General features: G+C 40.6%; 1 protein-coding gene across 1 annotated transcript in view; it reads left to right on the top strand.

Moving 5' to 3' along the window:
• Positions 1-24,426, top strand: part of KIF13A (kinesin family member 13A) — a 227,097-nt gene that overhangs the window by 182,989 nt on the left and 19,682 nt on the right. Inside the window, exons 21-33 of the mRNA XM_069730840.1 lie at positions 1,950-2,111; positions 5,159-5,332; positions 5,455-5,606; positions 5,705-5,837; positions 5,929-6,075; positions 7,017-7,058; positions 9,467-9,566; positions 11,672-11,798; positions 13,090-13,145; positions 15,809-15,933; positions 20,740-20,916; positions 21,464-21,556; positions 21,681-21,833. Coding sequence (XP_069586941.1) covers positions 1,950-2,111; positions 5,159-5,332; positions 5,455-5,606; positions 5,705-5,837; positions 5,929-6,075; positions 7,017-7,058; positions 9,467-9,566; positions 11,672-11,798; positions 13,090-13,145; positions 15,809-15,933; positions 20,740-20,916; positions 21,464-21,556; positions 21,681-21,833 — 1,641 coding nt within the window. The remainder of the gene's footprint in view (positions 1-1,949; positions 2,112-5,158; positions 5,333-5,454; positions 5,607-5,704; positions 5,838-5,928; positions 6,076-7,016; positions 7,059-9,466; positions 9,567-11,671; positions 11,799-13,089; positions 13,146-15,808; positions 15,934-20,739; positions 20,917-21,463; positions 21,557-21,680; positions 21,834-24,426) is intronic.

Below are 24,426 nucleotides of genomic sequence, written 5' to 3'. Positions count from 1 at the left end.
TGTGGTAATCCATCCAGGTCACTTCCTTCTTTTCAGGATTGTTATGGATTGTGCAGTGAGAATTTCATTCAGCAAAATCTCCCATTCTTCATGGACATTGCTGTCCTTTAGAACATCCAGCCATTGGACTGTTCCTACCCTCTTTCTGAGTCCGTTAAAATCTCTCTTTCTGAAGTCCAACCTTAAGGCTATGTGCACACGTTCAGGATTTCTTGCAAAAATTTCCTGAGAAAAACCTGAAATTTTCTGCAAGAAATCTGCATGCGTTTTTTTGCATGTTTTTGGTGCATTTTTTTTGCGGATTTTTCCAGACATTTCCCAATGCATTATATAGTGGGAAATCCGCAAAAAAAATCAGCAAAATTAATGAACATGCTGCATTTTTTACCGCAATGCGTTTTTTTCGTGGAAAAAAGCGCATCATGTTCACTAAAACTGCGGAATTCATTGTAAATGATGGGATGCATAATGTATGCTGGTTTTTTTTGCGGTTTTATAGAGTTTTTATAGCGAAAAATAAGCAACGTGTGCACACAGCCTTACGTCTGAGTCCTCACACGTCTTCTTCCTCTTGTAATTGAAAATTTGAGGATAGCATGATCGCTACCTACTAAATTACAAGCCACCTTTACTTTCTCAACCATTTCCTCACCAGGTGGTAAGGATTAGTTCCAACATGGCACATCCTCTTGTTCTCTCTTCTACCTTTTGAAAAATAAAGTGGTCAGCAAGAGAAGAGAAGAATTTTCTGGACCCATTACTTTTGCCTTCCCACCAAATATCTGGAAACTTAAAAACTCCCATGATCTTTATGTTGTCCTTTTTTGAGAACAAAGACATCTGGTATAAAAAGAGTTCATCCATATCTTCAGTCTGTCCGGGTGGCCTTATAGTAAACACCTACAATAGTGTCCTTTCTGATCTTCTCTCCTTGTATTCTTATCCAAGCAGTTTCTGCAGAGCTACCATTCTTTGAATCTTGGATCTCTGTGGAGATGTATGCTTTCGTAACTTACAATGCAACACCTCTTTCCCAGTTGTTACGCCTCTTTCTAATAAATAAGTTGTAGCCTTCAAGGTTTGTATTCCAATCGTGTGCATCATCCCACCAGGGTTCAGTGATGCCTATGACATCATATCTCTCGTGTTAGCAGCTCTAATTCTTCTTGTTTGTTTCCATGCTCTGTGCATTTGTATACACACATTAGTTTGTAGTTGGTTTCTCTTGCTCCTCTATTTTCATTCAAAATGTGTTGTCTATATTCTTAATTTCTACTTCTAATAGCAGGGTTCTCAAAATAATTCAGAGGAAGAAAGCAGGGTAATAGGGAAAAAAAAGAGGAGGAAAGAAACTTTTTTAATAGTAAAGGATTTTTCAATATTTGAAACACATGGCTTTATTATACTCAAAAACAATGCTCTTTTAAAAAAAGTATATAAAATCCTTAAAATGTCAGAGTTCGACTCCTACCAGCCCAACTCAAATATTGTCTTATTCATCTTCATGCCCTGGAAGAAGTTCAGTAAGGCGAAACTTTAGTTGAGCTGTAAGGGTGTTGAACTTGCCCTGTCTGTCAATGACAGTATGAGAATTTTTTATGCTATTTTAAATCATATTGTTTGTAAATTTAATAATGCCGTGTGCGTCTGAAATAAAAAGTCCTCAGTACTTCACTCTTTTAAGTTTGCTTTTTTATGTTTTTTTCCCCAGTCCTTAATCTAGTAGCTCATGGAAGAGGATAAACATAGTTAGTGTTAGTCTAGGGAAACTGGACTGTATGTGTGATTCCTCATGAAAATATCATCTTGCAAACTGGAGTATTGGAAAGACTATATACAGAGTCAAGTGTACCATGCTGCCATGTATTTTTCATAACTTTTAAGTTGAAGATGTATTTAAATTAAGAATAAGCATAAACTGTTTGGTCTTCTCTTCTGCCTGTGTATAGGTCGCAGGACGACTTCATATTGAGGTGATGCGGGTTACTGGTGTTGTTCCTGAGTGTTTAGTTGGTGACGACTCGTCTGAGAATTCTAGTGAGAGCGGTAGTTTTGAAATCATAGATAACAGTGGAGAAATAATCTACCGGCCCAAAAGGCTGACATGTCGAGTGAGTATGTTATTCGAGATGGATTGAGTGTTCACATGTTCACAAAAAAAGGAACGGTGTAAGGGTGTAGCAGGTGGGATATTTTTGGGCATAGTATTTTTCAGTTACATTTATGAATACTTTTATATAGAGACCCTATTCAAACTACTCTAGGTAACTTCAGGCTTTTTTGATTCTGAGAATATTTTAGGTTTTTGTCTGTGAATAAAAAAAAAATCTGGCTAAAACTTGACTTCAGGCTACAACTATCCTTCCTGGCCTTCCATACACATGCAGACTTGACTAAGGGTTAATTTGTTCTGTATTGGAGAGATTAGTAAGCTGCTCCTAGACAACTTAAAAGGGGTTCTTCAAGAATGTAATAAGTTGCCCATCACATAAGTCAGTCACTTCAAAATGGGCTGCAGTCTGAAGAAACATTGCTCCCGAAACCTGAAAAGAAGAGCTGTATTGTAAGAACACATACCTCCATGAGTCGAGGGGAAGGACTATGACCTCAGAAGAAATAAATCTTCTCCTCCTCTGACAGACTGCACTACTAAGGACTGAGGCTGAAAAAAATATTCCAGAAAAGATTTATTTATTTTGATGTCAAAGCCCTTCTCCTTGAGTCATGAAGATATGTGTGCTTATGATACAGCTTCACTGTGGAGACACAGGTCTCTGGAGCTGTGTTCCTTTAAGGTACCGTCACACATAACAATATCGTTATCAATATCGTTGCTTTTTGTGACGTAGCAACGATATCGTTAACAAAATCGTTATGCGTGACAGCGACCAACGATCAGGCCCCTGCTGGGAGATCGTTGGTCGCTGGGGAAAGTCCAGGACTTTATTTCGTCGCTGGATCACCCGCTGACATCGCTGAATCGGCGTGTGTGGCTCCGATTCAGCGATGTCTTAACTGGTAACCAGGGTAAACATCGGGTTACTAAGCGCAGGGCCGCGCTTAGTAACCCGATGTTTACCCTGGTTACCATTGTAAAAGTAAAAAAAAAACACTACATATTTACATTCCTGTCACGTTCCTCAGCTTCCCTGCGTCCCCCAGTGTCAGCGCCGGCCGGCCGTAAAGCAGAGCACAGCGGTGACGTCACCGCTCTGCTTTCCGGTCAGCGCGCTTACACAGTGCAGGGAAGCTGACGCTGAGGGACGCGACAGGAATGTAAGTATCGAACCACCTGACCACCACAGGATAAGAAGTCACCAGAGTACCAAAACACTGGGATCAATAATATGCCTTTATTGAATATATTGGCAATTCATACATAAAAAATATATTTAAAAGTGAAATAAAATAAAACAAAAAACAAAAAATGCAGGAACAATATTATATGGTACCCAGAAATTCCTAGAGGAAATAATATAAATAACTCCCCAGAGAGGGTGATAATGCCTTTACTCGCTGTGTTTCAAAGAAAGTGAATAGCAAAAAAATTTAAAAAAATTGTAATAAAAAAAGGTCTATAATAGACCAAAAAAGTGTATATATAAAAGTCAATTATATATAATCCATATATGATAATTGTATGAGATTAAATTTCAACAATAGACTAGTGAAAAAACTAGTGACGAAGGAAAGGTATCCGAAACGCGCGTCAGTCTCTCCCTGCAGGTAGTTATGAAAAGCTTATCTGCGGTAATGATTTGCCCGCTTGGTTATTAACCCGTAATTGACTATTGCACTTGGGCACCTGTTTATGCAGTGAGCTGATATAACCCCATTATTTTAAACATCTGTGGTAATAATTTGCCCGCATGGTTATGAACCCGCAATTGACTGTTGCACTTGGGCACATGTATATGCAGTGAGCTGATATAACCCCCTTCTTTTATAAAAAACATCTACCTCGCTGTGTTAGTATTACCTTTATGACTTTGGTTATCTGCACTTGGACACTTTGAATGTAGTATGCTGCTATAACTCTCCTACTTTTTGCTGCTATAATTCTCCTATTTTTTATCTGCTTCATTGTGTTAGCACCATTGTTGTTTATGGACATTTTATTTATATCCCTTTGCACTGTTTTCACACATTTTTTTAACAATAATATTTTTAGTAAACACATATTTTATTTTGCTGTGTCCGTTTTCACTAGTTTTTTCACTAGTCTATTGTTGAAATTTAATCTCATACAATTATCATATATGGATTATATATAATTAACTTTTATATATACACTTTTTTGGTCTATTATAGACCTTTTTTTATTACAATTTTTTTACATTTTTTTGCTATTCACTTTCTTTGAAACACAGCGAGTAAAGGCATTATCACCCTCTCTGGGGAGTTATTTATATTATTTCCTCTAATATAATATTGTTCCTGCGTTTTTTGTTTTTTTATTTTATTTCACTTTTTAATATATTTTTTATGTATGAATTGCCAATATATTCAATAAAGGCATATTATTGATCCCAGTGTTTTGGTACTCTCTGGTGACTTCTTATCCTGTGGTGGTCAGGTGGTTCGGTCCTCTCTTCCCAGTGGTCATTCACTGAAGCTTTCACAGTGCACCCTAACCCCACGAGACATATTACGAATTGGATTCCTGTTTGGGTTAGATTTGTGGTTATAATAGGTGTTCACTGTGTCTTTTTAACTTAGGAATGTAAGTATGTAGTGTTTTTTTTTTTAACTTTTACAATGGTAACCAGGGTAAACATCGGGTTACTAAGCGCGGCCCTGCGCTTAGTAACCCGATGTTTACCCTGGTTACCCGGGGACTTCGGGATCATTGGTCGCTGGAGAGCTGTCTGTGTGACAGCTCTCCAGCGACCAAACAGCGACGCTGCAGTGATCGGCATCGTTGTCTAGATCGCTGCAGCGTCGCTTAATGTGACGGTACCTTTAGACTGCAGCCCATGAGAGACAAAGGGTCAGGCTTGATGAAATCTACCTGTCTGATCAGTAGGCAGAACACATTCCCTATACACATTTGTATGTCTGCCGGTGCTGCCTAGATTAGAGAGTTCAGCTGACTTTATGTAATGCGTATGGCATCCTTTCTATATTTGGAATAGTCTTTTTTTTACCTTTGTTGTAGGTTAAAATAAAAGAAGCTACTGGCCTTCCACTGAACCTGTCAAACTTTGTATTCTGTCAATACACCTTCTGGGACCAGCCTGAACCCACAGTAGCGCCCCCAATGGTCAATCCAGATATGTCTTCACCAAGAAATAAAGAAGCTCAGTTTACAGTTAAATTTGCACATTCAAAGGTAATTATCAATTTTTGTGCTTTACGTAAATAGGATGTGAAATTGTAAATACTTAATTTGACTGTCTGATTGCCCACACCTTATATGATAAATTTACCTTGATATATGTATTTTTCCACCAGGATTATTTGGTCAATATAACCGAAGAGTTTTTGGAGTTCATTGCTGAGGGTGCGCTTGCCATTGAAGTTTGGGGTCACAGATGCGCTGGAAATGGAAGATCTTTGTGGGAGATTGATTCTCTTCATGCAAAATCTAGAACACTGCGAGACAGGTTTGTATGGAAGAAGCATAGCACCACATAGCCCCCACATCATGTTTTTATTTGTTTTTTCTGGGAAACAAATTTTTTTTTAATCATTTTATATCCAGATGGAATGAGGTGACTCGAAGAATAGAAATGTGGATAGCTATATATGAGCTAAATGAGAATGGTGAATACGTGTCGGTGGAGCTGCACCAGGCCAAGGATGTGAACACTGGTGGAGTATTCCAGCTCAGACAGGTTGGCCTGCCTAGGTTTTGCCTCATTATTCTTTTACAATGTCGTTATTGTTTTGGTATGTCTATATAATTAGTATTATTTCTTATCTCAGGGTCATTCTCGCAGAGTCCAGGTGACTGTGAAACCTGTGCAGAATTCTGGTACTTTACCGTTAATGGTTGAAGCCATCCTCTCCGTTTCAATTGGCTGCATCACCGCCCGATCCACCAAGCTACAGAGAGGATTGGATAGTTACCAGGTAACTAGTCAGTAAATGATCTGTTAGACTTTCAAAAGTTTTTAAAAACTGAAGATGTTTAAGATGCTCCTTAAAGGGAATCTGTCACCATGAAAACTGGCCCTTAATTACTATAATGTGGGAAGTCCCTCTTAATCTCTTCCAGTAAATCATTAAACAACCTGTGATTTGTAAGCTAATGAATCTTATATATATTTATATACTTGTTAGGGGGAAGCCAGTCTGAAGAAATAAAAAGAAAAAAGACATACTCACTCCTGGTGTCCGCTTTCTACTCCAGACCCAACAGTCTCCGCTGGACCTGAAGTGATTGGTGGTCATGACATCATTACTTCAGGACCAGTGGAGACTGTTGGATCCGCAACGCTGGGGCTGAGACTGGATTCCACTGTGAGTTTTCTTTCTCCAGGTTGGCTTAAATACTTTTCAAGGAGAAGTGTATGCAATGGCACACTCCTTCTCTAAAATGCAAAGAAGCTACCATATAGGCATGGTCAGCCCAGAATGTAGGTCGGACACCATGATCATCCTAAACCCTAATAGCTGTATTAAAAAAAAGGAATTGTGGAACAGCAGCTCAGTACCATTTCTTATGTCATAGCCCAATGAAGTCTCAGTGTACATAAGGAGATAGAAACAAACAAAATGCAAAACACTGAGCTAACATAACTGGGTTCAAGTCTCTGTACAGTATAATTCCTAACAGGAAGGTAGAAATGTTCCATCCATTTTATTAGCAATTGATATCTCTGTTCATCTGTAATGGTTGAATTTGCATTGGTTAGATAGGCTATGTGCTGTAACTGCATTTTCCCTCTTTCTGCATAGTTTTGCGATGTGTATGTAACCTTGTGTTCAGTTACTTACTGCTCCTAGTACTTTTTTACGATGTGATGAAAGCCATGCATGTCCTGTTTACATCATGTATTCTCTCCTACCAGAAAGATGATGATGTTGGTGGTGATGATATGGATAGTTACCAGGTATTATTAAAGAGGCTGCTTCCGACCCTGAGGCACGGGATACGGTTCTGCTCTGCGCTACATGGAAAGGGGGAGGAAATCTGGTGGCGCCTGGGTTAGGATAATTTGGGACGAGGGTGGGGAAGGCTTATTAAGCTGGGGCAGGCAAGCTTTAACGCTCCTTATTTCCATCACTGAACCATCACGTAAAATGCTTCCAGACTTGATATCATGTATAATGCTGTCTAACATACTGACACATAGTAGGCTTTCTGTGAAGGTGGCAGGGCATACGGAAACATGACCATAATAATATCTATATCATATTTCCTGACCGCCATATTTGGCTCAGTCATTGGTGTTGTATTTGCACTTCTGAAGGAACCTGAAGGAGCATGCACAACAAAGCCGCCCCACACATAAGAAAAGGCTTGTGTTTTTATAACAGGTGAAATAATTACCTGCCAGTTTATTATGGTCAAACAGAATATAACTAGTCCAAAGTGTCCTGTTCCCTGATAGAAGATTCCAAGTGCCCATACACCTTGGATGGATGTTGGCCAAACACTTATTTAGATGGCAGCTATGTATTTGATTTTCCTTTACACTTGAATGCTCAGTTATACTTCTCAAGGATGTAAATTGTCTGTCATCGATTTATATCCCTTTCTTCATTTAAAACGTGCACTCTTTGCCAAATTGAGCATGTACGTGTGATTTGAGTTTGTTAGGAGAAGCTGTCGGCTGACATCTATTGAAAATGTATGGCTAGCTTCAGTCCAGTGGAGGATAGGTGTGATAACTGATAGATCGTGGGGGTCTGACCTCTGGAATAGCCATTGATCATCAGAAGGGGGCACTCTAATGGAGAATGGAGCAGCAGTGTACATACATGGCCACGACTCCATCCCGGGGACTCTTTCACCAACACAATTTGTGCTTTATAAAAATTTCAATATGACATTTATTATTTACTTAGACTGCGTGAACGGTTGAGTGCATGTGCACTGGCCGTAACTTCTAACAGGGATAAAAGGCGATCAGGTGGGGTCCCAGTAGTCACAGATCTATAAGATATCACCTGTCCAGTGGATAAGTGAGGATTCCTTTTCACTTGACAACCCCTTTAACTTTTTCTTTCAATAGTAAATTCCAGTGAAAATTAAAATGAACTCTAAACTGGTTTTGAGACTGTCAGTGTACTGTATCCATCACCAGGAGTGTATAACTTGGTTATCTCTCAAATCAAAATCATGATCTACGGGCCTCGCTTAATTTCAGAATATTAGGCGATTCTACCTTGGAAATTCCAATAGTTCAACTATCTAAATTTCCAAGTTGTGGAAAACTGGAGCCAAAAAAGTATTAAGTTACGTACATCTGTCGTAGTTCTGGAAATCTCCTGTATTGATAAGAAGTTAATTTAGTAACATGTACAACATGACTAATAATAATACGCTCATTCACAAGTGCACTAACATGGCTTACTACATCCTCACCACACACCAGTGAGCACAAGGCATGATGCATGGTTGGGTTTAATATGCATGGAAACAGGAATTCACACATGGACCTGCTGATAATCTTTCGCAAGCATTGCTGCGCAGAACTAATGGTGAATTGTATTAATTTTGATTTCCTTTGATACCTAAAGAAAATAGCCGGCTATACATCACTCCAGGCTTTGGCCATTAAACTGGTTTTATGTTGCATTGTTACATGGATTTTATTATCAATCACATCTGATGTCACAGCTAAATTAAAGGGGTTTTCCACTACTGGAACAACTCCTACTTGATCTAAATGTTTGGTCCCGATAAAATAATAAAGTCTATACTCACCTCTTGTGCTGGTGCTGTTCCCGTGGTGTTGTCACTCGCTCTCCCCGGGGCTCCCGTGCTGTTGTGATACGTGACCCCAGTGCCCAAACAGCGCTGGCATCACTGTCCCCGCCTTCTGTCGAATTGAAGAGGAAGTGAGAGATCAGCTGCAGCCCCAACTTCCTCTTCCTAGGTTCAATTTGATAGAAGGCAGAGAAAGTGACACCAGCGCTGTTTGGGCACCGGGGTCACGTATCACAACAACAGAACGGGAATAGGGTTGGCATAGTGAGTTTAAGCTTTTTTATTTTATCGGGGCCAAGCGTGAGGTATGAGAAGGAGTTATCGAAGTATTTGACAACTTCTTTAATGTGTCAAGTTAAATACCAAGAACTATCCAAGTTGATAACTTTAGATGTCAATTTCTTTTAAAACTTTTTTTTTAGTTACCTTTTCCTATCTTTTTTTTAAATAGTTTTTTGGAAAGAAGCAACATAAAACTGTTTAATGGTATCACTTCTTAATTCTCTTGACAGAAGGTTAAATGGACAGCCTGCCCTAGAAGTCAGTGTTGTACTTATATTTCCACATTTTGCATCTCTGAAACAGGAGGAGGATTTGAATTGTGTCCGGGAGAGATGGTCAGATGCACTGATAAAACGCAAAGAGTACCTGGACGAGCATATTCAGAAAATCATCAACAAGCAAGGTTTACATGTTTAGAATTTTTTTTTCTATATATATATGTTGGGTGTTATATTTAAGAGAACCTGACAACTGATACATGCGCCCTATCCACGGTCAGCATGTATCAGTCACTGGCTGTATGAATCGTATCAGGCTCTGTACACTAGTCGCGCAGACTGCCCACTGCCTTAGAGTGGCAGGTTCCTACCTACATGCACATATAGGCAGAGACCTATCAATCTAGGTCAGTGGGGAGTAGTCTAACAGCAACTTGGCTCCTTTGAAAACAAACAATCTCACATACTGAAATTTAATATGCCAGATCATCTTTTTTTTTTCAACGTGACATAGACCAAATCATTTGCTAGTCCCTGTAAAAAAAAAAAAAAAAAAGAGAAAGGAGCTTGGCGACCCAGGTCGAATGTGTTTGGCCACCGTTTGTGAACATTGAGAATGATGCCTCATTTGGATCTGGACATAACTGAACTTCTGATCTTTTGATAAAAAAATATTTAGAATTGAGAGTCCTCAGTGGTTGATAACTTTTAATGGCTAACTGAAAAGATAGTAAAAAATTGCAAGCTTTCTGGACTACGCAGGTCTCTTCATCAGGCAAAGACTAATGCAAAATCTGAAGAATCACATACTTTTACACAACACAGCACAGAAAGAATGAAGGCAATAGATGTGAAGCAGAATTATCATGTGAGAGGGATAGGCATAGATACTGGAACAGTTCATAGATAAGGAAGTCTTAATGTTTTATGGTCCTCTAAATGGGTCTTGTTCTGTGATGTGATGACCCCAGAAGGTCTGAAGAGCAAATTCCTTAATTGATGTAAAAAAGACATACATCCATGTGACACATTCATTCCTGCACTGAGTGTGTCAAAGGTCGTCATGAGTTTATACTCAGACTCTTCTGTCTTTCTGAGATTTGAAATTACCTTTTAAAACAAGTAATTTCATGTCCATGATGCTATGTCCTGGGATACAAAAATGTTTTGTTACCGGTAGGTCCATTCTTTTTTCTCTTATTGTGTGACGATGAGAATTCATTCTTGTTCTAAGTTTTTTGCCCTGTCTCCCCCACATACAGACCCCCAGTTGGACATTTAGTACAAATGCATTTAGTATAAACTCATGATGACCTTTGACACACTCAGTGCAGGAATGAATGTGTCACATGGATTTATGTCTTTTTACATCACTTAAGGAATTTGCTATTCAGACCTTCTGGGGTCAGAACACAGAACCAGACCCATTCAGAGGATTGTAAAACATTAAGACTTCCTTATCTATGAACTGTCCCAATATCTATGTCTATCACGTCACTTGTCTTATCTATTGCCTTCTTTCTCGCTGTGTTGTGTATAAGTATGTGATTCTTCAGATTTTGCATTAGTCTTTGCCTGATGAAGAGACCTGCGTAGTCTCGAAAGCTTGCAATTTACCATCTTTTCAGTTAGCTATTAAAAGGTATCAACCACTGAGGACTCTCACGTCTAAATATTTGTCTATCTACTGGCTTCCACAGTATAGATATAGATCTTTTGATAAATAAGAGATAATATTTTGAAAATCACATTATTGAGGACTTTAGATTGAGGACCTGTTTAATTGACTTTAATATTTAATTGTTTTATCTGGTCTAAATGGTGCTATTCCTCTGAATTTTTCATGTTTTTGTATTTTTTTGTGGTCCTGTTTTTTCCCATTCGTGAGGTATGACTCACTTCTCTCTGTGTGTAAATGTATTCTTGTTAGACAAGGGGCGAGGTAGCCATAAACTCTTCTCTGTAGGCATTTTCAGGGGATCACACCCCCTTGAATAACAAGACTAGATTTACATAGAAGAAAGAGGGAGAAATATTTTGGAAACAGGCTCAGGAACTACATAAACAAATATTCTAAACAACCCTTTAATAAAATTCTGTGTATTTTAAGCAAAGCACCATTGATTTGATAACATTAACAATCTTTGATAAAACATGCTGTACAAAAAGTTAAAAAGCCAAATAGGTTTGACACATGAAAGGTTGATCATTTTTAGGGGGCATTCAGACGTCTCCTGACCCGAGTGTTGCGAATGGTCCTCCTTTGCATAAATAAATGTGTTTCTTGCAGAAAAGACTGAGGATGATATTGAGAGGGAAGCACGGCTGGTCGAGCAGTGGGTAGGACTAACAGAAGAGAGGAATGCCGTTCTAGTACCAGCGCCAGGAAGTGGCATTCCCGGAGCCCCAGCAAACTGGTATGTTTTCAAATTAAGTTTTGTTATTTTACCAAATGTTTGTGTGTTATCAGCTATCATTATTTATTTGGCAGATTGCAATGGACAACTTTTGATATATCATCTCCAAATGGTTGCAAGCGAAAATAAGTAGTGTTCTCTAACCACATTCCTTTACTTTTATGATTTGTCTTCAATGTTTTTCACTCCACTGATCATCTGTACAGTCATAATAATAATTTTATATGAAAGTGCAAAGAGAAAAGTATCGTCACCAGACAACATATAAAAAATTCACTGGCAGGCTGAATAGACATCCCATGTAGAGCTACAGCGGCCGATTGAACGGTGTTTGGTGCTCTGTATAAAGAGCTTAAATGTGCAATATTGAAGAAAAAAGATGCTGCACTCACCACTTCGAATGCATGTGAAAAAGTCCTTTATTCCATACCTTGGGATTAGGACTAAGACATGATGTGCAGGTTACAGAGGCATGCAGGGGGAGGCAGAGTGGATGACGGCCGTTTCGCGTAACAACGCTTCAAGGGGTCCAGGACACATGAAGTTGTGCGCTCCAGCTCCTTACTTCTGGCTGCAGTGCTTTTAGTAGTGATGTCGTGAGGGCATGGCCTGTGATCCTTGGCAAGTTTTGAGTGATTGGGGATGTGCACAAGGGAAGAAGAGCAGAAGCCATAGAGACAGAGCGGCTTCTACAGAGAAGGATAGAGATCTTATAAACTAGTGATTTTGGCATGGAATGGTGCTGGATGCTCCAGGCTGCTACATTAAATTCGAATAAATGAATACAGAATAGGATTCATTACACCACAATAGTACACCGAGCCTGTTCGGTGCCAGTGTTGTCACCTTTTACAATATTCACTACAGGAAAGTCTGTAGTAAATGGTGGGTGTTTTTTTTAGGAGGTAGAAACTGTGGGCAGCGATTTATCCATCTTGAGATTGTATAGAAGTCTCAGGATGGTGCTTTGTAGTTGGAGAGGGAGGGCAGTGAGGACGGGAATGTGTCAACTGTATGGTGGACACAAGTCAGGCAGGGAAGCACTGCCTAATGTTAAATGTAGTCTAGAGACACAGAGGGAAACAGGCCACCAGGATGGCGGCAGGGGAGCTGAAAAAGGGAATTAAAGATAACAGGTGGGGTTGGGTACTCACTACTGGGACAACCAAATCGTGTGTGTGTTTTATGTCTGAAAACTTTTTTTAAACTATGTATGTTTCCTGCACATTTTTATTTTGTTTATGTATTAGATGCTTTTTACATACCATGATTGCTTTTGTCATCTGTGCAGGACTCCACCAGCTGGAATGGAGGCACATATTCCAGTCCTCTTCCTGGATCTTAACGGTGAGATAAAAGTATTCTGATGCCTCCTCCTTAAGTTTTTTTTTTCCCTTCACTGTTGCATTGTCTATATTCCTTTAGGAAATAGGAAAATCTTAAAGGGAATCTGTCAGTAGGTTCAACCCTTCCAATCCGTCTATATGGGTATGTAGGTCATAGGAAGCTGAATAAAATGATACCTTGATGTCTGCGATCTGATGTCTTATTCTAGAGAAATCCAGAAAAAATTTTCTTATATGTAAATGAGTTGTTCCGGGCCATGTATCAGACACAAATCTGCATGAAATCTGTCTCCAGGGCTGAAGCTGAGAGGAAGATTTGTCAGATATAAATCACATACAGCTCAGCAGTAAGTGGCCATTACACGTCACTCTGGTGAACTCCCCCTTTTAGTAAAAATAAGCCCTGGAGGCAGATCAGTGTCCGGCCATTAGATTTTAGCAGCTCATTTACATATAAAAAAATGTTAATACCTCTTATAAGCGATCGAATCACCAATAATTCAGCTCACTGTGACCTGCATGCTCATATATAGGGGGGGACATAAGTATTTGATCCCTTGCTGATTTTGTAAGTTTGTCCACTGACAAAGACATGAACAGTCTATAATTTTAAGGGTAGGTTAATTTTAACATTGAGCGATAGAATATCAAAAATAAAATCCAGAAAATCACATTCTATAAATTATATACATTGATTTGCATTGTGCAGTGAGAAATAAGTATTTGATCCCCTACCAACCATTAAGAGTTCTGGCTCCTACAGACCAGTTAGACGCCCCTAATCAACTCATTACCTTCATTAAAGACAGCTGTCTTATCTAGTCACCTTTATAAAAGACTCCTGTCCAAAGACTCTAACCTCTACAACATGGGCAAGACCAAAGATGTTTATAAGGATGTCAGGGGCAAGACCAACATTGATCTGGGGCACCATGCATGATCATACAGACAAATTCTCTTTAATGAACGAACTTGGGATTCTAGATTTACTAATCTTGTTGCAAGTGGCACCCTTGACCACAACTGTGATGCTTGGCTCCGATTTCACATCTGTCCAGGTATCAGTCTTTATTAACAATGCCAACATAGTTTTTGCCATGTTTCTCTATTTTATACAGTAATAAAAAATAAAACTTAAAGGGGGCTGTCCTCCACTGTGATGTTGACAAACTATCATTAAGATAGGTCAGTAATATCGGATTGGTCTGGTTCCGACACCCCCACCAGGGAGTGTCCAGCTCCGCGTACAGAGCACAACACTGAGGCCATGTTCACACAGTGCGTTTTTTACTGCGGAACCGCAGCGATTTTGCCGCTGCGGTTCCGCAGCTGTTTTCCATGCAGGGTACATAACAATGTAACCCTATGGAAAACAGTCACTGCTGTGCACATGATCCGTAATTTCGTTTAAAAAGCCGCGCAGAATAGCTGCGGCAAAAAAGAAGGAGCATCTCACTTCTTTTTCCTGAACCGCAGCGGTTCTGCACCCATAGACCTCCATTGTGAGGTCAAAATCGCAGTAAAACCCGCAGATCAAAAATATATCTGCGGGTTTTACTGCGATTTGATGTGCAGAACCGCTGCAGCAGGAAGTGCGGGGGAGCGGGCGGAAGTGCGTGGGCGGAGTGTGGCTGCCCCCCCGTGCTCCGATCCCGCCCCCCCGTGCTCCGATGCCCCCCCCCCCCCGTGCTCCGATGCCCCCCCCAGTGCTCCGATGCCCCCCCCGTGCCCTAATCTCCCCCCCTTATACTTACCCGGCGTCCCGGTGTCCGTCCGGCCGTCTTCTCCCTGGGCGCCGCCATCTTGCAAAATGGCGGGCGCATGCGCAGTGCGCCCGCCGAATCTGCCGGCCGGCAGATTCGCTCCAAAGTGCATTTTGATCACTGAGATATAACCTATCTCAGTGATCAAAATAAAAAAATAGTAAATGACACCCCCCCCCACTTTGTCACCCCCATTGGTAGGGACAATAAAAAAATTAAGAATTTTTTTCACTAAGGTTAGAATAGGGTTAGGGGTAGGGTTAGGGTTAGGGGTAGGGTTAGGGTATTTTCAGCCATTTTAGCCCTAAAAAGCTTCCTAGGAAACACACAGTCTCTGCATAGAAAACTGCATAAAAAAAGGATAAAAAACGCATCAAAAAACGCATCAAAAAAGGACAAAAAAAGGACCTGCGTTTTCTGCCAAGAGCTGCAGTTTTTTAAAAAAACTGTCCTGAAAAAAAAAGGATGGAAATCCTGAACGTGTGAACATACCCTCAAGGAAAGGGTTAGTGGTTGCTCCTAGGTACGACTGATCCGCTTCCATTTTTTTTTTAACAGGAGCTGATCTGCAGTACCCAGGTGTGATGGAGCTGTTCCAGCAACAGCTTATTGGTGGGGGGTGTCTGGTGACAAACCCTGCCTCCCACATTTGATCAGATATTGATGATCTATCCCAAGGAGAGCTCCTGTATATATATCATGGTAGTGGACAATCCTGAACTCATTATATCTCAGTGGAACATGTTAATACTCTGCTAGGGTCTGTTGCAAAAGTAATTTGCTATGGCTCATTTAAAAATCTAGAATATTTATTTTATTAACTTGTACCCTTGATGTCATGGTTTCCTTCTACCTTCTTTAAAGAAGTGTTTTTAATTCTGTGCCTTCTGACTTGTTGAAGCTGATGACTTGAGTGCCAATGAGCAGCTCGTGGGCTCACATGCAGCAGGTGTAAATTCTATATTACCAAAGGAGCATGGGAGCCAGTTTTACTACCTGCCAATTATCAAGCACAGCGATGAAGAGGTAAAGTATACATTTCGTTGGGCACTTTTGAGAATTTGAGATTTTTGTGTAAATAAGTAGAACTGTACTGTAATATCTGTGTCTACTATAATAATAATAATCTTTATTTATATAGCGCCAACATATTCCACAGCGCTTTACAGTTTAACAGTTTCAAACACAAGTCATAAGTAACAACGTTAACAATAAAATAATTAAAGCACAATAAAACGACCCTGCTCGTGAGAGCTTACAATCTACAACGAGGTGGGGGAGATAAAAAGTACAAGAGGTTATTATACTTACTATAAGGTGTTTGTGGGGGCAAGACTCAGCTTGTAGGTTGCTCTTTCCAGGAGTAGTGCTCTTACTAAGTAATTAGGTACCGTAATTCTGATTTCTGGATTGTGTTTTTTGTACTGAGTTCAGCCATTTTCATAAATCTATTTATTAATTGTTAATGGTGGGAACATGTCAGGACCTTATACTTCACTAAAGCATCACTACTGGTTTATAAAAATATTTATAGTCTCTTTGGCTTATAGCAGATCTGTCACCAGATTTCACCATACAATCTGCTTATGTTATTAAATAGATCTCTTAGATCGGGTGAGATTGTTCTGCTTACTTTGAAAATCAGTTTTAGAATGGCTGTATATGGCTTTAAACTCGGTCTACTTCCACCTAGCCTGACTGAGAACTCCTCAATGTACCTCCTGCCTTCTGAGAACTCATACTGCTCAGTACAAGCTGCAGCTGTCAGATAGGTTGGGTGATTGGGGATTGAACACTCTTGGACTCATGAGCTTTTTCTCTGTCTTTGGATGAATTCTTGCATATTTTAATATCTGAATTACCCAGCCCTCCTGAGGCTATGTGCACATTGTGCGTTTTTGATGCATTTTCATAGTGTTTTTTTCCGTGCAGAAATTGGCCAAAAATACTATGGAAACCTTATGCAAGCTAATTCAATGACAATCCTGAAGTGTTGTGCAGATGATCAGTAAATTTCCTTTGAGTATTTGCAGTGTGATTTTTTTTTTTTTTTTTTTTTCTTCAGCAGCATGTCAATTCTTTGTGCGTTTCTGCAGTGTTTCCCACACATTGACTTCAATTGAGTCAGTCAAATCTGCAGCAAAAATGCAGGTATAAAAATGTTTGCGGATTTGCTTTGTTTCTGTTTGCGATTTTACCGTTTTCCTAAGGTGTTTACCACACTGTCATCTGTGGGACTGCGTGGGAAACACCAGTGGTTTTTATCAGCGGTAATGACCCCACAGAGATACTGTGAGCCGCGGTAAAACACTTACCACAGGTCAGCAGGCGCAGGCTGATGAGACTACTCCTCCCATCAGCCTACGTCTGCTGTCACCGAGAACAGTGATGGCAGGAGCTGCTGATGGGAGACGTAGTCTCTCCTCAGCCGGCGCCTGTACTCACACTTGAAAAAGAACAAAACAAAAAAAATCACAACATGTAAAATAATTACATACATATTCAAATAAAAATAAAAAACACATTATACTCCCCTAACACCAAATCCCTGATGCCCTCGTCTCCTAGAAAAATGTAAAATAAAAAATCAACATATACTCATCTAATGCCTAATCCCCAATACACGTCTTATAAAAAAAAAAAAAAAAATAATAAACCACCATATACTCACCTGTCCACCGTAGTCCACGTAATCCCGAGTGTCGCACGGCGAGTTCGAGTGTAGAACAGTTACATCTACCCGAACGCTGGCGACTCACTGACAGGAGGTATCCTCCTGCAATGTATCATTGATCTGCTGTGTGAGAAGTCACCAGAATTCATCAGCTGATCAACTTCGGTGATCTCCCTTACGGCATCACTGCTGCGTGAGAAAGTTCTCAGAACTTTTTTTCCATTTGGGTTAGGGTTGGGGCTAGGGTTAGGCTTTGGCTGGGGTTAGGGGTGTGTTGGGGTTAGTGTTGGGATTACGGTTAGGGGTGTGTTAGTGTTGGAGTTAGAATTGGGGGGTTCCACTGTTTAGGTACATCAGGGGTCGCCAAATGCGACATGGCACTCACCATTGAATCCAGCCAATTTTGCGTTCAAAAAGTCAAACTGTGCTCCCACCCTTCTGAGCCCTGCCATGCGCCCAAACAGTGGCTTTCCCCCACATACGGGATGTCTGTGTACCCAGGAGAAATTGCACAACAAATTTGTTGGTCCATTTTCTCCTGATACCCTTCTGAAAAAAAAAAATTTGGTTCCAAAGTAATTTTTTGGTGAAAAAAGTAAAATGTTCATTTTTCCCTTCCACATTGCTTTAGTTCTCGTGAAGTGCCTGAAGGGTTAATAATCTTCTTGAATGTGGTTTTGCGCACCTTGAGGGGTGCAGTTTTTAGAATTGTGTCACTTTTAGGTATTTTCTGTTATATTGACCCCCCCCCAAACTCACTTCAAATGTGATGTGGTCCCTAAAAAAATGGTTTTGTAAATTTTGTTGGAAAAATGAGAAATCGCTGGTCAGCTTTTAACCCTTATAACGTCCTAACAAAAAAAATGTTTCCAACATTGTGCTGATGTAAAGTAGACATGTGGGAAATGTTATTTATTAACTATTTTGTGCAAAATGACTCTGATTTAAGTGTATAAAAATTTAAAATTTTGAAACTTACAAAATTTTCAAAATTTTTGCCAAATTTCCATTTTTTTCATAAATAAACGCAAGTTATATCAAAGAAAGTTTACCACTAACTTGTAGCACAATGTCACAAAAACAGTCTCCGAATCAGCGGGATACATGGAAGCTTTCCAGAGCTATAACCTCATAAAGTGACAGTGGTCAGAATTGTAAAAATTGGCTTGGTCAGTAAGTACCAAATTGGTTCTGTCACTAAGGGGTTAAGCCAATGTGTCATTGATATAATGTATTGTTGTAGTCCGGTTTTGGTAGTATATTTATGTAGTAGGGTTTGTGGGTTGAGATTAAAGGGATTTCATGCCCTTCACTGAAATACTTGGAAATACATTTGCCTTAATGGCTTTAAAGAGGCATTCCCATTTCCAAGATCCTGTCTCAATAGTAGGTGTAGTAGTAATAATATTAGCAAATTCCTCCAATTACAAATGTAGTATAGTTCTTCTGATAAGCTATGTCGCTTATCTCATGTTCAGGACATTGCAGTAGCTTACGTATGCATGGTTACAACTACTTAAATTGGGGATTGGGATCCGGCATCAAAGTAAGGGACAATACAGCTGTGATCCCATGCTGTCCTGTCTGTATACTCTTCTGCTTCCTTCCTCCCCGGGAGATGTGATATGATCGGACCATGTCCCTGTATGGTCAGACACAGCCATTACACTGTACACAGCAGGAGCATATGTATAAGATTATCTCGGCACAGGAACATTTTATTTAAACATGTCCAATTGTGGAACTTATTATTATTACAAGATCTATTGACTAAAATCTACTTTATTTGTGGGAAACCCCCTTTAACCCCTTTCTGACCTTGGACGGGATAGTACGTCCAAGGTCAGATCCCCTGCTTTGATGCAGGGCTCCGCAGTGAGCCCGCACCAAAGCCGGGACATGTCAGCTGTTTTGAACAGCTGACATGTGCCCGTAATAGGCGCGGGCAGAATCGCGATCTGCCCGCACCTATTAACTAGTTAAATGCCGCTGTCAAACGCAGACAGCGGCATTTAACTACCGCTTCCGGCCGGGCAGCCGGAAATGACGTCATCGCCGACCCCCGTCACATGATTGGGGGTCGGTGATGCGTCTCCATTGTAACCATAGAGGTCCTTGAGACCTCTATGGTTACTGATCGCCGGTGGCTGTGAGCGCCACCCTGTGGTCGGCGCTCACAGCACACCTGCATTTCTGCTACATAGCAGCGATCAGCAGATCGCTGCTATGTAGCAGAGCCGATCAGGCTATGCCAGCTTCTAGCCTCCCATGGAGGCTATTGAAGCATGGCAAAAGTAAAAAAAAAAAAAAGTTGAAAAAAATGTAAAAAAATAAAAATAAAAGTTTAAATCGCCCCCCTTTCGCCCCAATCAAAATAAATCAATAAAAAAAAAAATCAAATCTACACATATTTGGTATCGCCGCGCTCAGAATCACCCGATCTATCAAAAAAAAAAAGCATTAACCTGATCGCTAAACAGCGTAGCGGGAAAAAAATTCGAAGCACCAGAATTACGTTTTTTTGGTCGCCGCGACATTGCATTAAAATGCAATAACGGGCGATCAAAAGAACGTATCTGCACCGAAATGCTATCATTAAAAACGTGATCTCAGCATGCAAAAAATAAGCCCTCAACCGACCCCAGATCACGAAAAATGGAGACGCTACAAGTATCGGAAAATGGCGCAATTTTTTTTTTTTTTTTTTTTTTAGCAAAGTTTGGAAATTTCTTTCACCACTTAGATAAAAAATAACCTAGTCATGTTAGGTGTCTATGAACTCGTACTGACCTGGAGAATCATAATGGCAGGTCAGTTTTAGCATTTAGTGAACCTAGCAAAAAAGCCAAACAAAAAACAAGTGTGGGACTGCACTTTTTTTGCAATTTCACAGCACTTGGAATTTTTTTTCCCGTTTTCTAGTACACGACATGCTAAAACCAATGATGTTGTTCAAAAGTACAACTCGCCCCGCAAAAAATAAGCCCTCACATGGCCAAATTGACGGAAAAATAAAAAGTTATGGCTCTGGGAAGGAGGGGAGTGAAAAACGAACACAGAAAAACGAAAAATCCCACGGTCATGAAGGGGTTAAGGGAATGGTCGGTGTCTGAGACTTTACTATGACAGAATTCCGAGTATTGTTGTGTAATTTTCAGGTTTCTGCCATTGCTTCTTGGGACTCTGCAATCCATGACTCGGTGCACTTAAACCGAACAACTCCCCAGAATGAGCGCATTTATCTCATTGTGAAGATCACAGTACAGCTGAGTCACCCCGCTGCTATGGAGCTGGTTCTCCGCAAAAGAATTGCAGTTAATGTATACAATAAACAGGTAACTGCCAGATAGAAAAGAGGGTAAATGGATGTGTTTTTAGCTAAACATCTTCTTGTAATTGGGTTTCATTAAAAAGATAATGTGCACCTGTCCAATATAAGAATTTCTAATTATCTTACCAGTTTGGGTTTTTTTTTAGCTCCTGTCAACTGATTTACGAGACCTAAAAACCAAACAATGCCACATTTTTACTGAAACCCAATGGCAAAAAAATGACTTTTAGTGTTAAATGAAAGTATTTAAGTAAACCATAAAAACTGCGGCCAAGCCCTTGACAATGTCAATCACAAATAATCACTATTTTGGGCTTTCACGTTTTTTTATACAAAAGAGAAACTTGGTTCCCAAAGCAGATATCTAGTAGACTCCGATATATTTATCTGCCTGTGTATGAGTAGAAACGCAGCTGTCGGGGGAAATAGCGCGGTTTTGTGGAGTAATGTAGACGCTAGTGAGCTGGGTAACCACAGGACATTGCAGGGCTTCGAGACATAACGGTGTGTAAATCAGGAACCATATTCTTTCTTTTTTTTTTTTCTTGCAGAGCTTTACCCAAAGCTTAAAGCGAAGGATGTCCACGAAGAATATTCTGTACAGCAGCGGAGTTAGCTATGAAATAGTGTCCAACATCCCAAAGGTTATTTCTGACTGCCTATGTGTGGGTTAGAATAGCTGGAAAATGCTTGGATAGAAACAAGATAAGTTTATAAGGGAAAACGTTTAGCATAATCCTGCATATGTCTTTGGTTTTTGACCATCAGGCAACAGAAGAGGCTGAAGACCGAGAAACCCTAGCTCTGATGGCAGCACGGAGCGAATACGAGGCAACATCTGATGGGGAAACGTACATTGAAAAGTATACCCGTGGCGTCCTGCAGGTGGAGAACATCCTGAGTCTGGAGCGATTACGGCAGGCAAGTAGACGTTGGACATTTTTTATTTTATTTTTTTAAATGTTTTCAGAATTTTCCAGATGCAGATATTTCGCTTCCACAATTGGGCTCTTCTCCTCTGTATAAAGATTTAGACCGTGTGGCTTAGGTCACAGGAAGGGTCGGTTCACACTAGCGTATTGTTGGTCACCGGCTGTCCGGCAGGAATTGGACAGCACGCGGAGAGCACTGGGACCAGTGATATTCAGATGGGCTGTTCAGATGAACGCGTGAACCGACCCTCAGACTAAACATCTCTTAAAGTTGATCTTGATAGATTTTTTGACACTTTGTACTCTTTTGTGCTTACTTTGGTTGTAAAGATTCACTTTGTGCTCTCACCCAGTGTTTAAAGGGACGTGTCCTCTGATTCCTGTGGCACAAACCAGAGTCTTACCGCTCTATTGCAGCTACGTATGTTTTACGGTGCTTTTTGGCACAGCAGACAGATGTTAAGCAAAAGTCAGTACGGAAATATTAGGAGTGCTTATAAACAATGTACCGTATATACTCGAGTATTAGCCGATATTTTCAGCCCAAATTTTTGGGCTGAAATTGCCCCTCTCGGCTTATACTCGAGTCAGGGTCAGCGGGTGAGGGGGAGAGAGGACTGTCGCATACTCACCTAGTCTTGGGGCTTCTGTCGCTGTCCCTGCCTGTCCCATGGTCTTCGGGTGCCGCAGCTCTTTCTCTGTTCAGCGGTCACGTGGTACCGCTCATTAAGGTTATGAATATGGACTCCACTCCCATAGGGGTGGAGCTGCATATTCATTCCTGTAATGAGCGGTGCCAGTGACCGCTGACAGAGGAAGAGGCTGCGGCACCCGGAGACCATCTGTCCGGGATAAGGAGCCAGGGACACCGGGAGCAGGTGAGTATTACATATTTACCTGTCCACGTTCCACCCGCCGGGTGCCGCTCTGTCTTCCCGTCCTCTGCACTGACTGTTCAGGTCAGAGGGCGCGATGACGTACTAATCTGCGCGCCGCCCTCTGCCTGAACAGTCAGTGCGGAGAGACGCTGAGACGGGATGCTGAGGAGCTGCGGGCAGCAAGAGAGGTGAGTATGTCATTTTTTTTTTATTGCAGCAGCAGCAGCATTATATATTGCACAGCTTTATATGGAGCATCTATGGGGCCATAATGAACGGTGCAGAGCATATATGGCACAGCTTTATATGGAGCATCTATGGGGCCATAATGAACGGTGCAGAGCATTCTATATGGCACAGCTTTATATGGAGCATCTATGGGGCCATAATGAACGGTGCAGAGCATTCTATATGGCACAGCTTTATATGGAGCATCTATGGGGGCCATAATGAACGGTGCAGAGAATTCTATATGGCACAGTTTTATATGGAGCATCTATGGGGCCATAATGAAATGTATGGAGCATTATATGTGGCACAGCTTTATATGGAGTATATACTCGAGTATATACGGTATCTATTTTTGTGGTGTTTAGTTTTTCTTTGTTAGTATTATTAATCGGGCTTTTTCAATGACACTATTCACTTTACTATATCGTACAGAAATATGGAGAAAATATTAAACTGCTGTGAAATGTTCTACTATTTTTTACATTTTGTGTTCATGGCGTTTAATGTACGGTAAAAATGAACTTGCAACATGATTGTTCAGGTCAGTGCAATTATGGTGATAGTATAGAAGAAGGTTTCCTGCTACCCTGCCTCAATGAGTGCAAGGAATCCAAATCCACCGTTACGTGAGAAAGTCCAAAATATCTGAAAAATATTCAATTTTATTCAAATTATTTTCCATAAAAGGATGGTGTGCGAAAAGGGAAAAAGTCCCCTTATTTTAGTCCATGGTTTTTGATGCGTTTCGAGGCAGACGCCTCTTACTTATAACCTACCGTATATACTCGAGTATAAGCCGACCCGAGTATAAGCTGACCCCCCTAAGTTTGCCACAAAAAACTGGGAAAACTTATTGACTCGAGTATAAGCCTAGGGTAGGAAATGCAGCAGCTACCGGTGAATTTCAAAAATAAAAATAGATGCTCCATACTGTTCATTATTGCCCCATAGATGCTCCATATAAAGCTGTACCACATATAATGCTCTGCACCGTTCATTATGGCCCCATAGATGCTCCATATAAAGCTGTGCCACATATAATGCTCTGCACCGTTCTTTATGGCCCCATAGATGCTCCATATAAAGCTGTGCCATATATAATGCTCTATACCGTTCATTATGGCCCCATAGATGCTCCATATAAAGCTGTGCCATATAGAATGCTCTGCACCGTTCATTATGGCCCCATAGATGCTCCATATAAAGCTGTGCCATATATAATGCTCTATACCGTTCATTATGGCCCCATAGATGCTCCATATAAAGCTGTGCCATATATAATGCTCTATACCGTTCATTATGGCCCCATAGATGCTCCATATAAAGCTGTGCCATATAGAATGCTCTGCACCGTTCATTATGGCCCCATAGATGCTCCATATAAAGCTGTACCACATATAATGCTCTGCACCTTTCATTATGGCCCCATAGATGCTCCATATAAAGCTGTACCACATATAATGCTCTGCACCG

The sequence above is a fragment of the Ranitomeya imitator genome, chromosome 6, assembly GCF_032444005.1.
Source record: "Ranitomeya imitator isolate aRanImi1 chromosome 6, aRanImi1.pri, whole genome shotgun sequence".
NCBI classification, from domain to species: domain Eukaryota; kingdom Metazoa; phylum Chordata; class Amphibia; order Anura; family Dendrobatidae; genus Ranitomeya; species Ranitomeya imitator.
The sequence above is the reverse complement of the archived record's forward strand: the minus strand, read 5'-3'. Positions and strand labels throughout refer to the sequence as shown.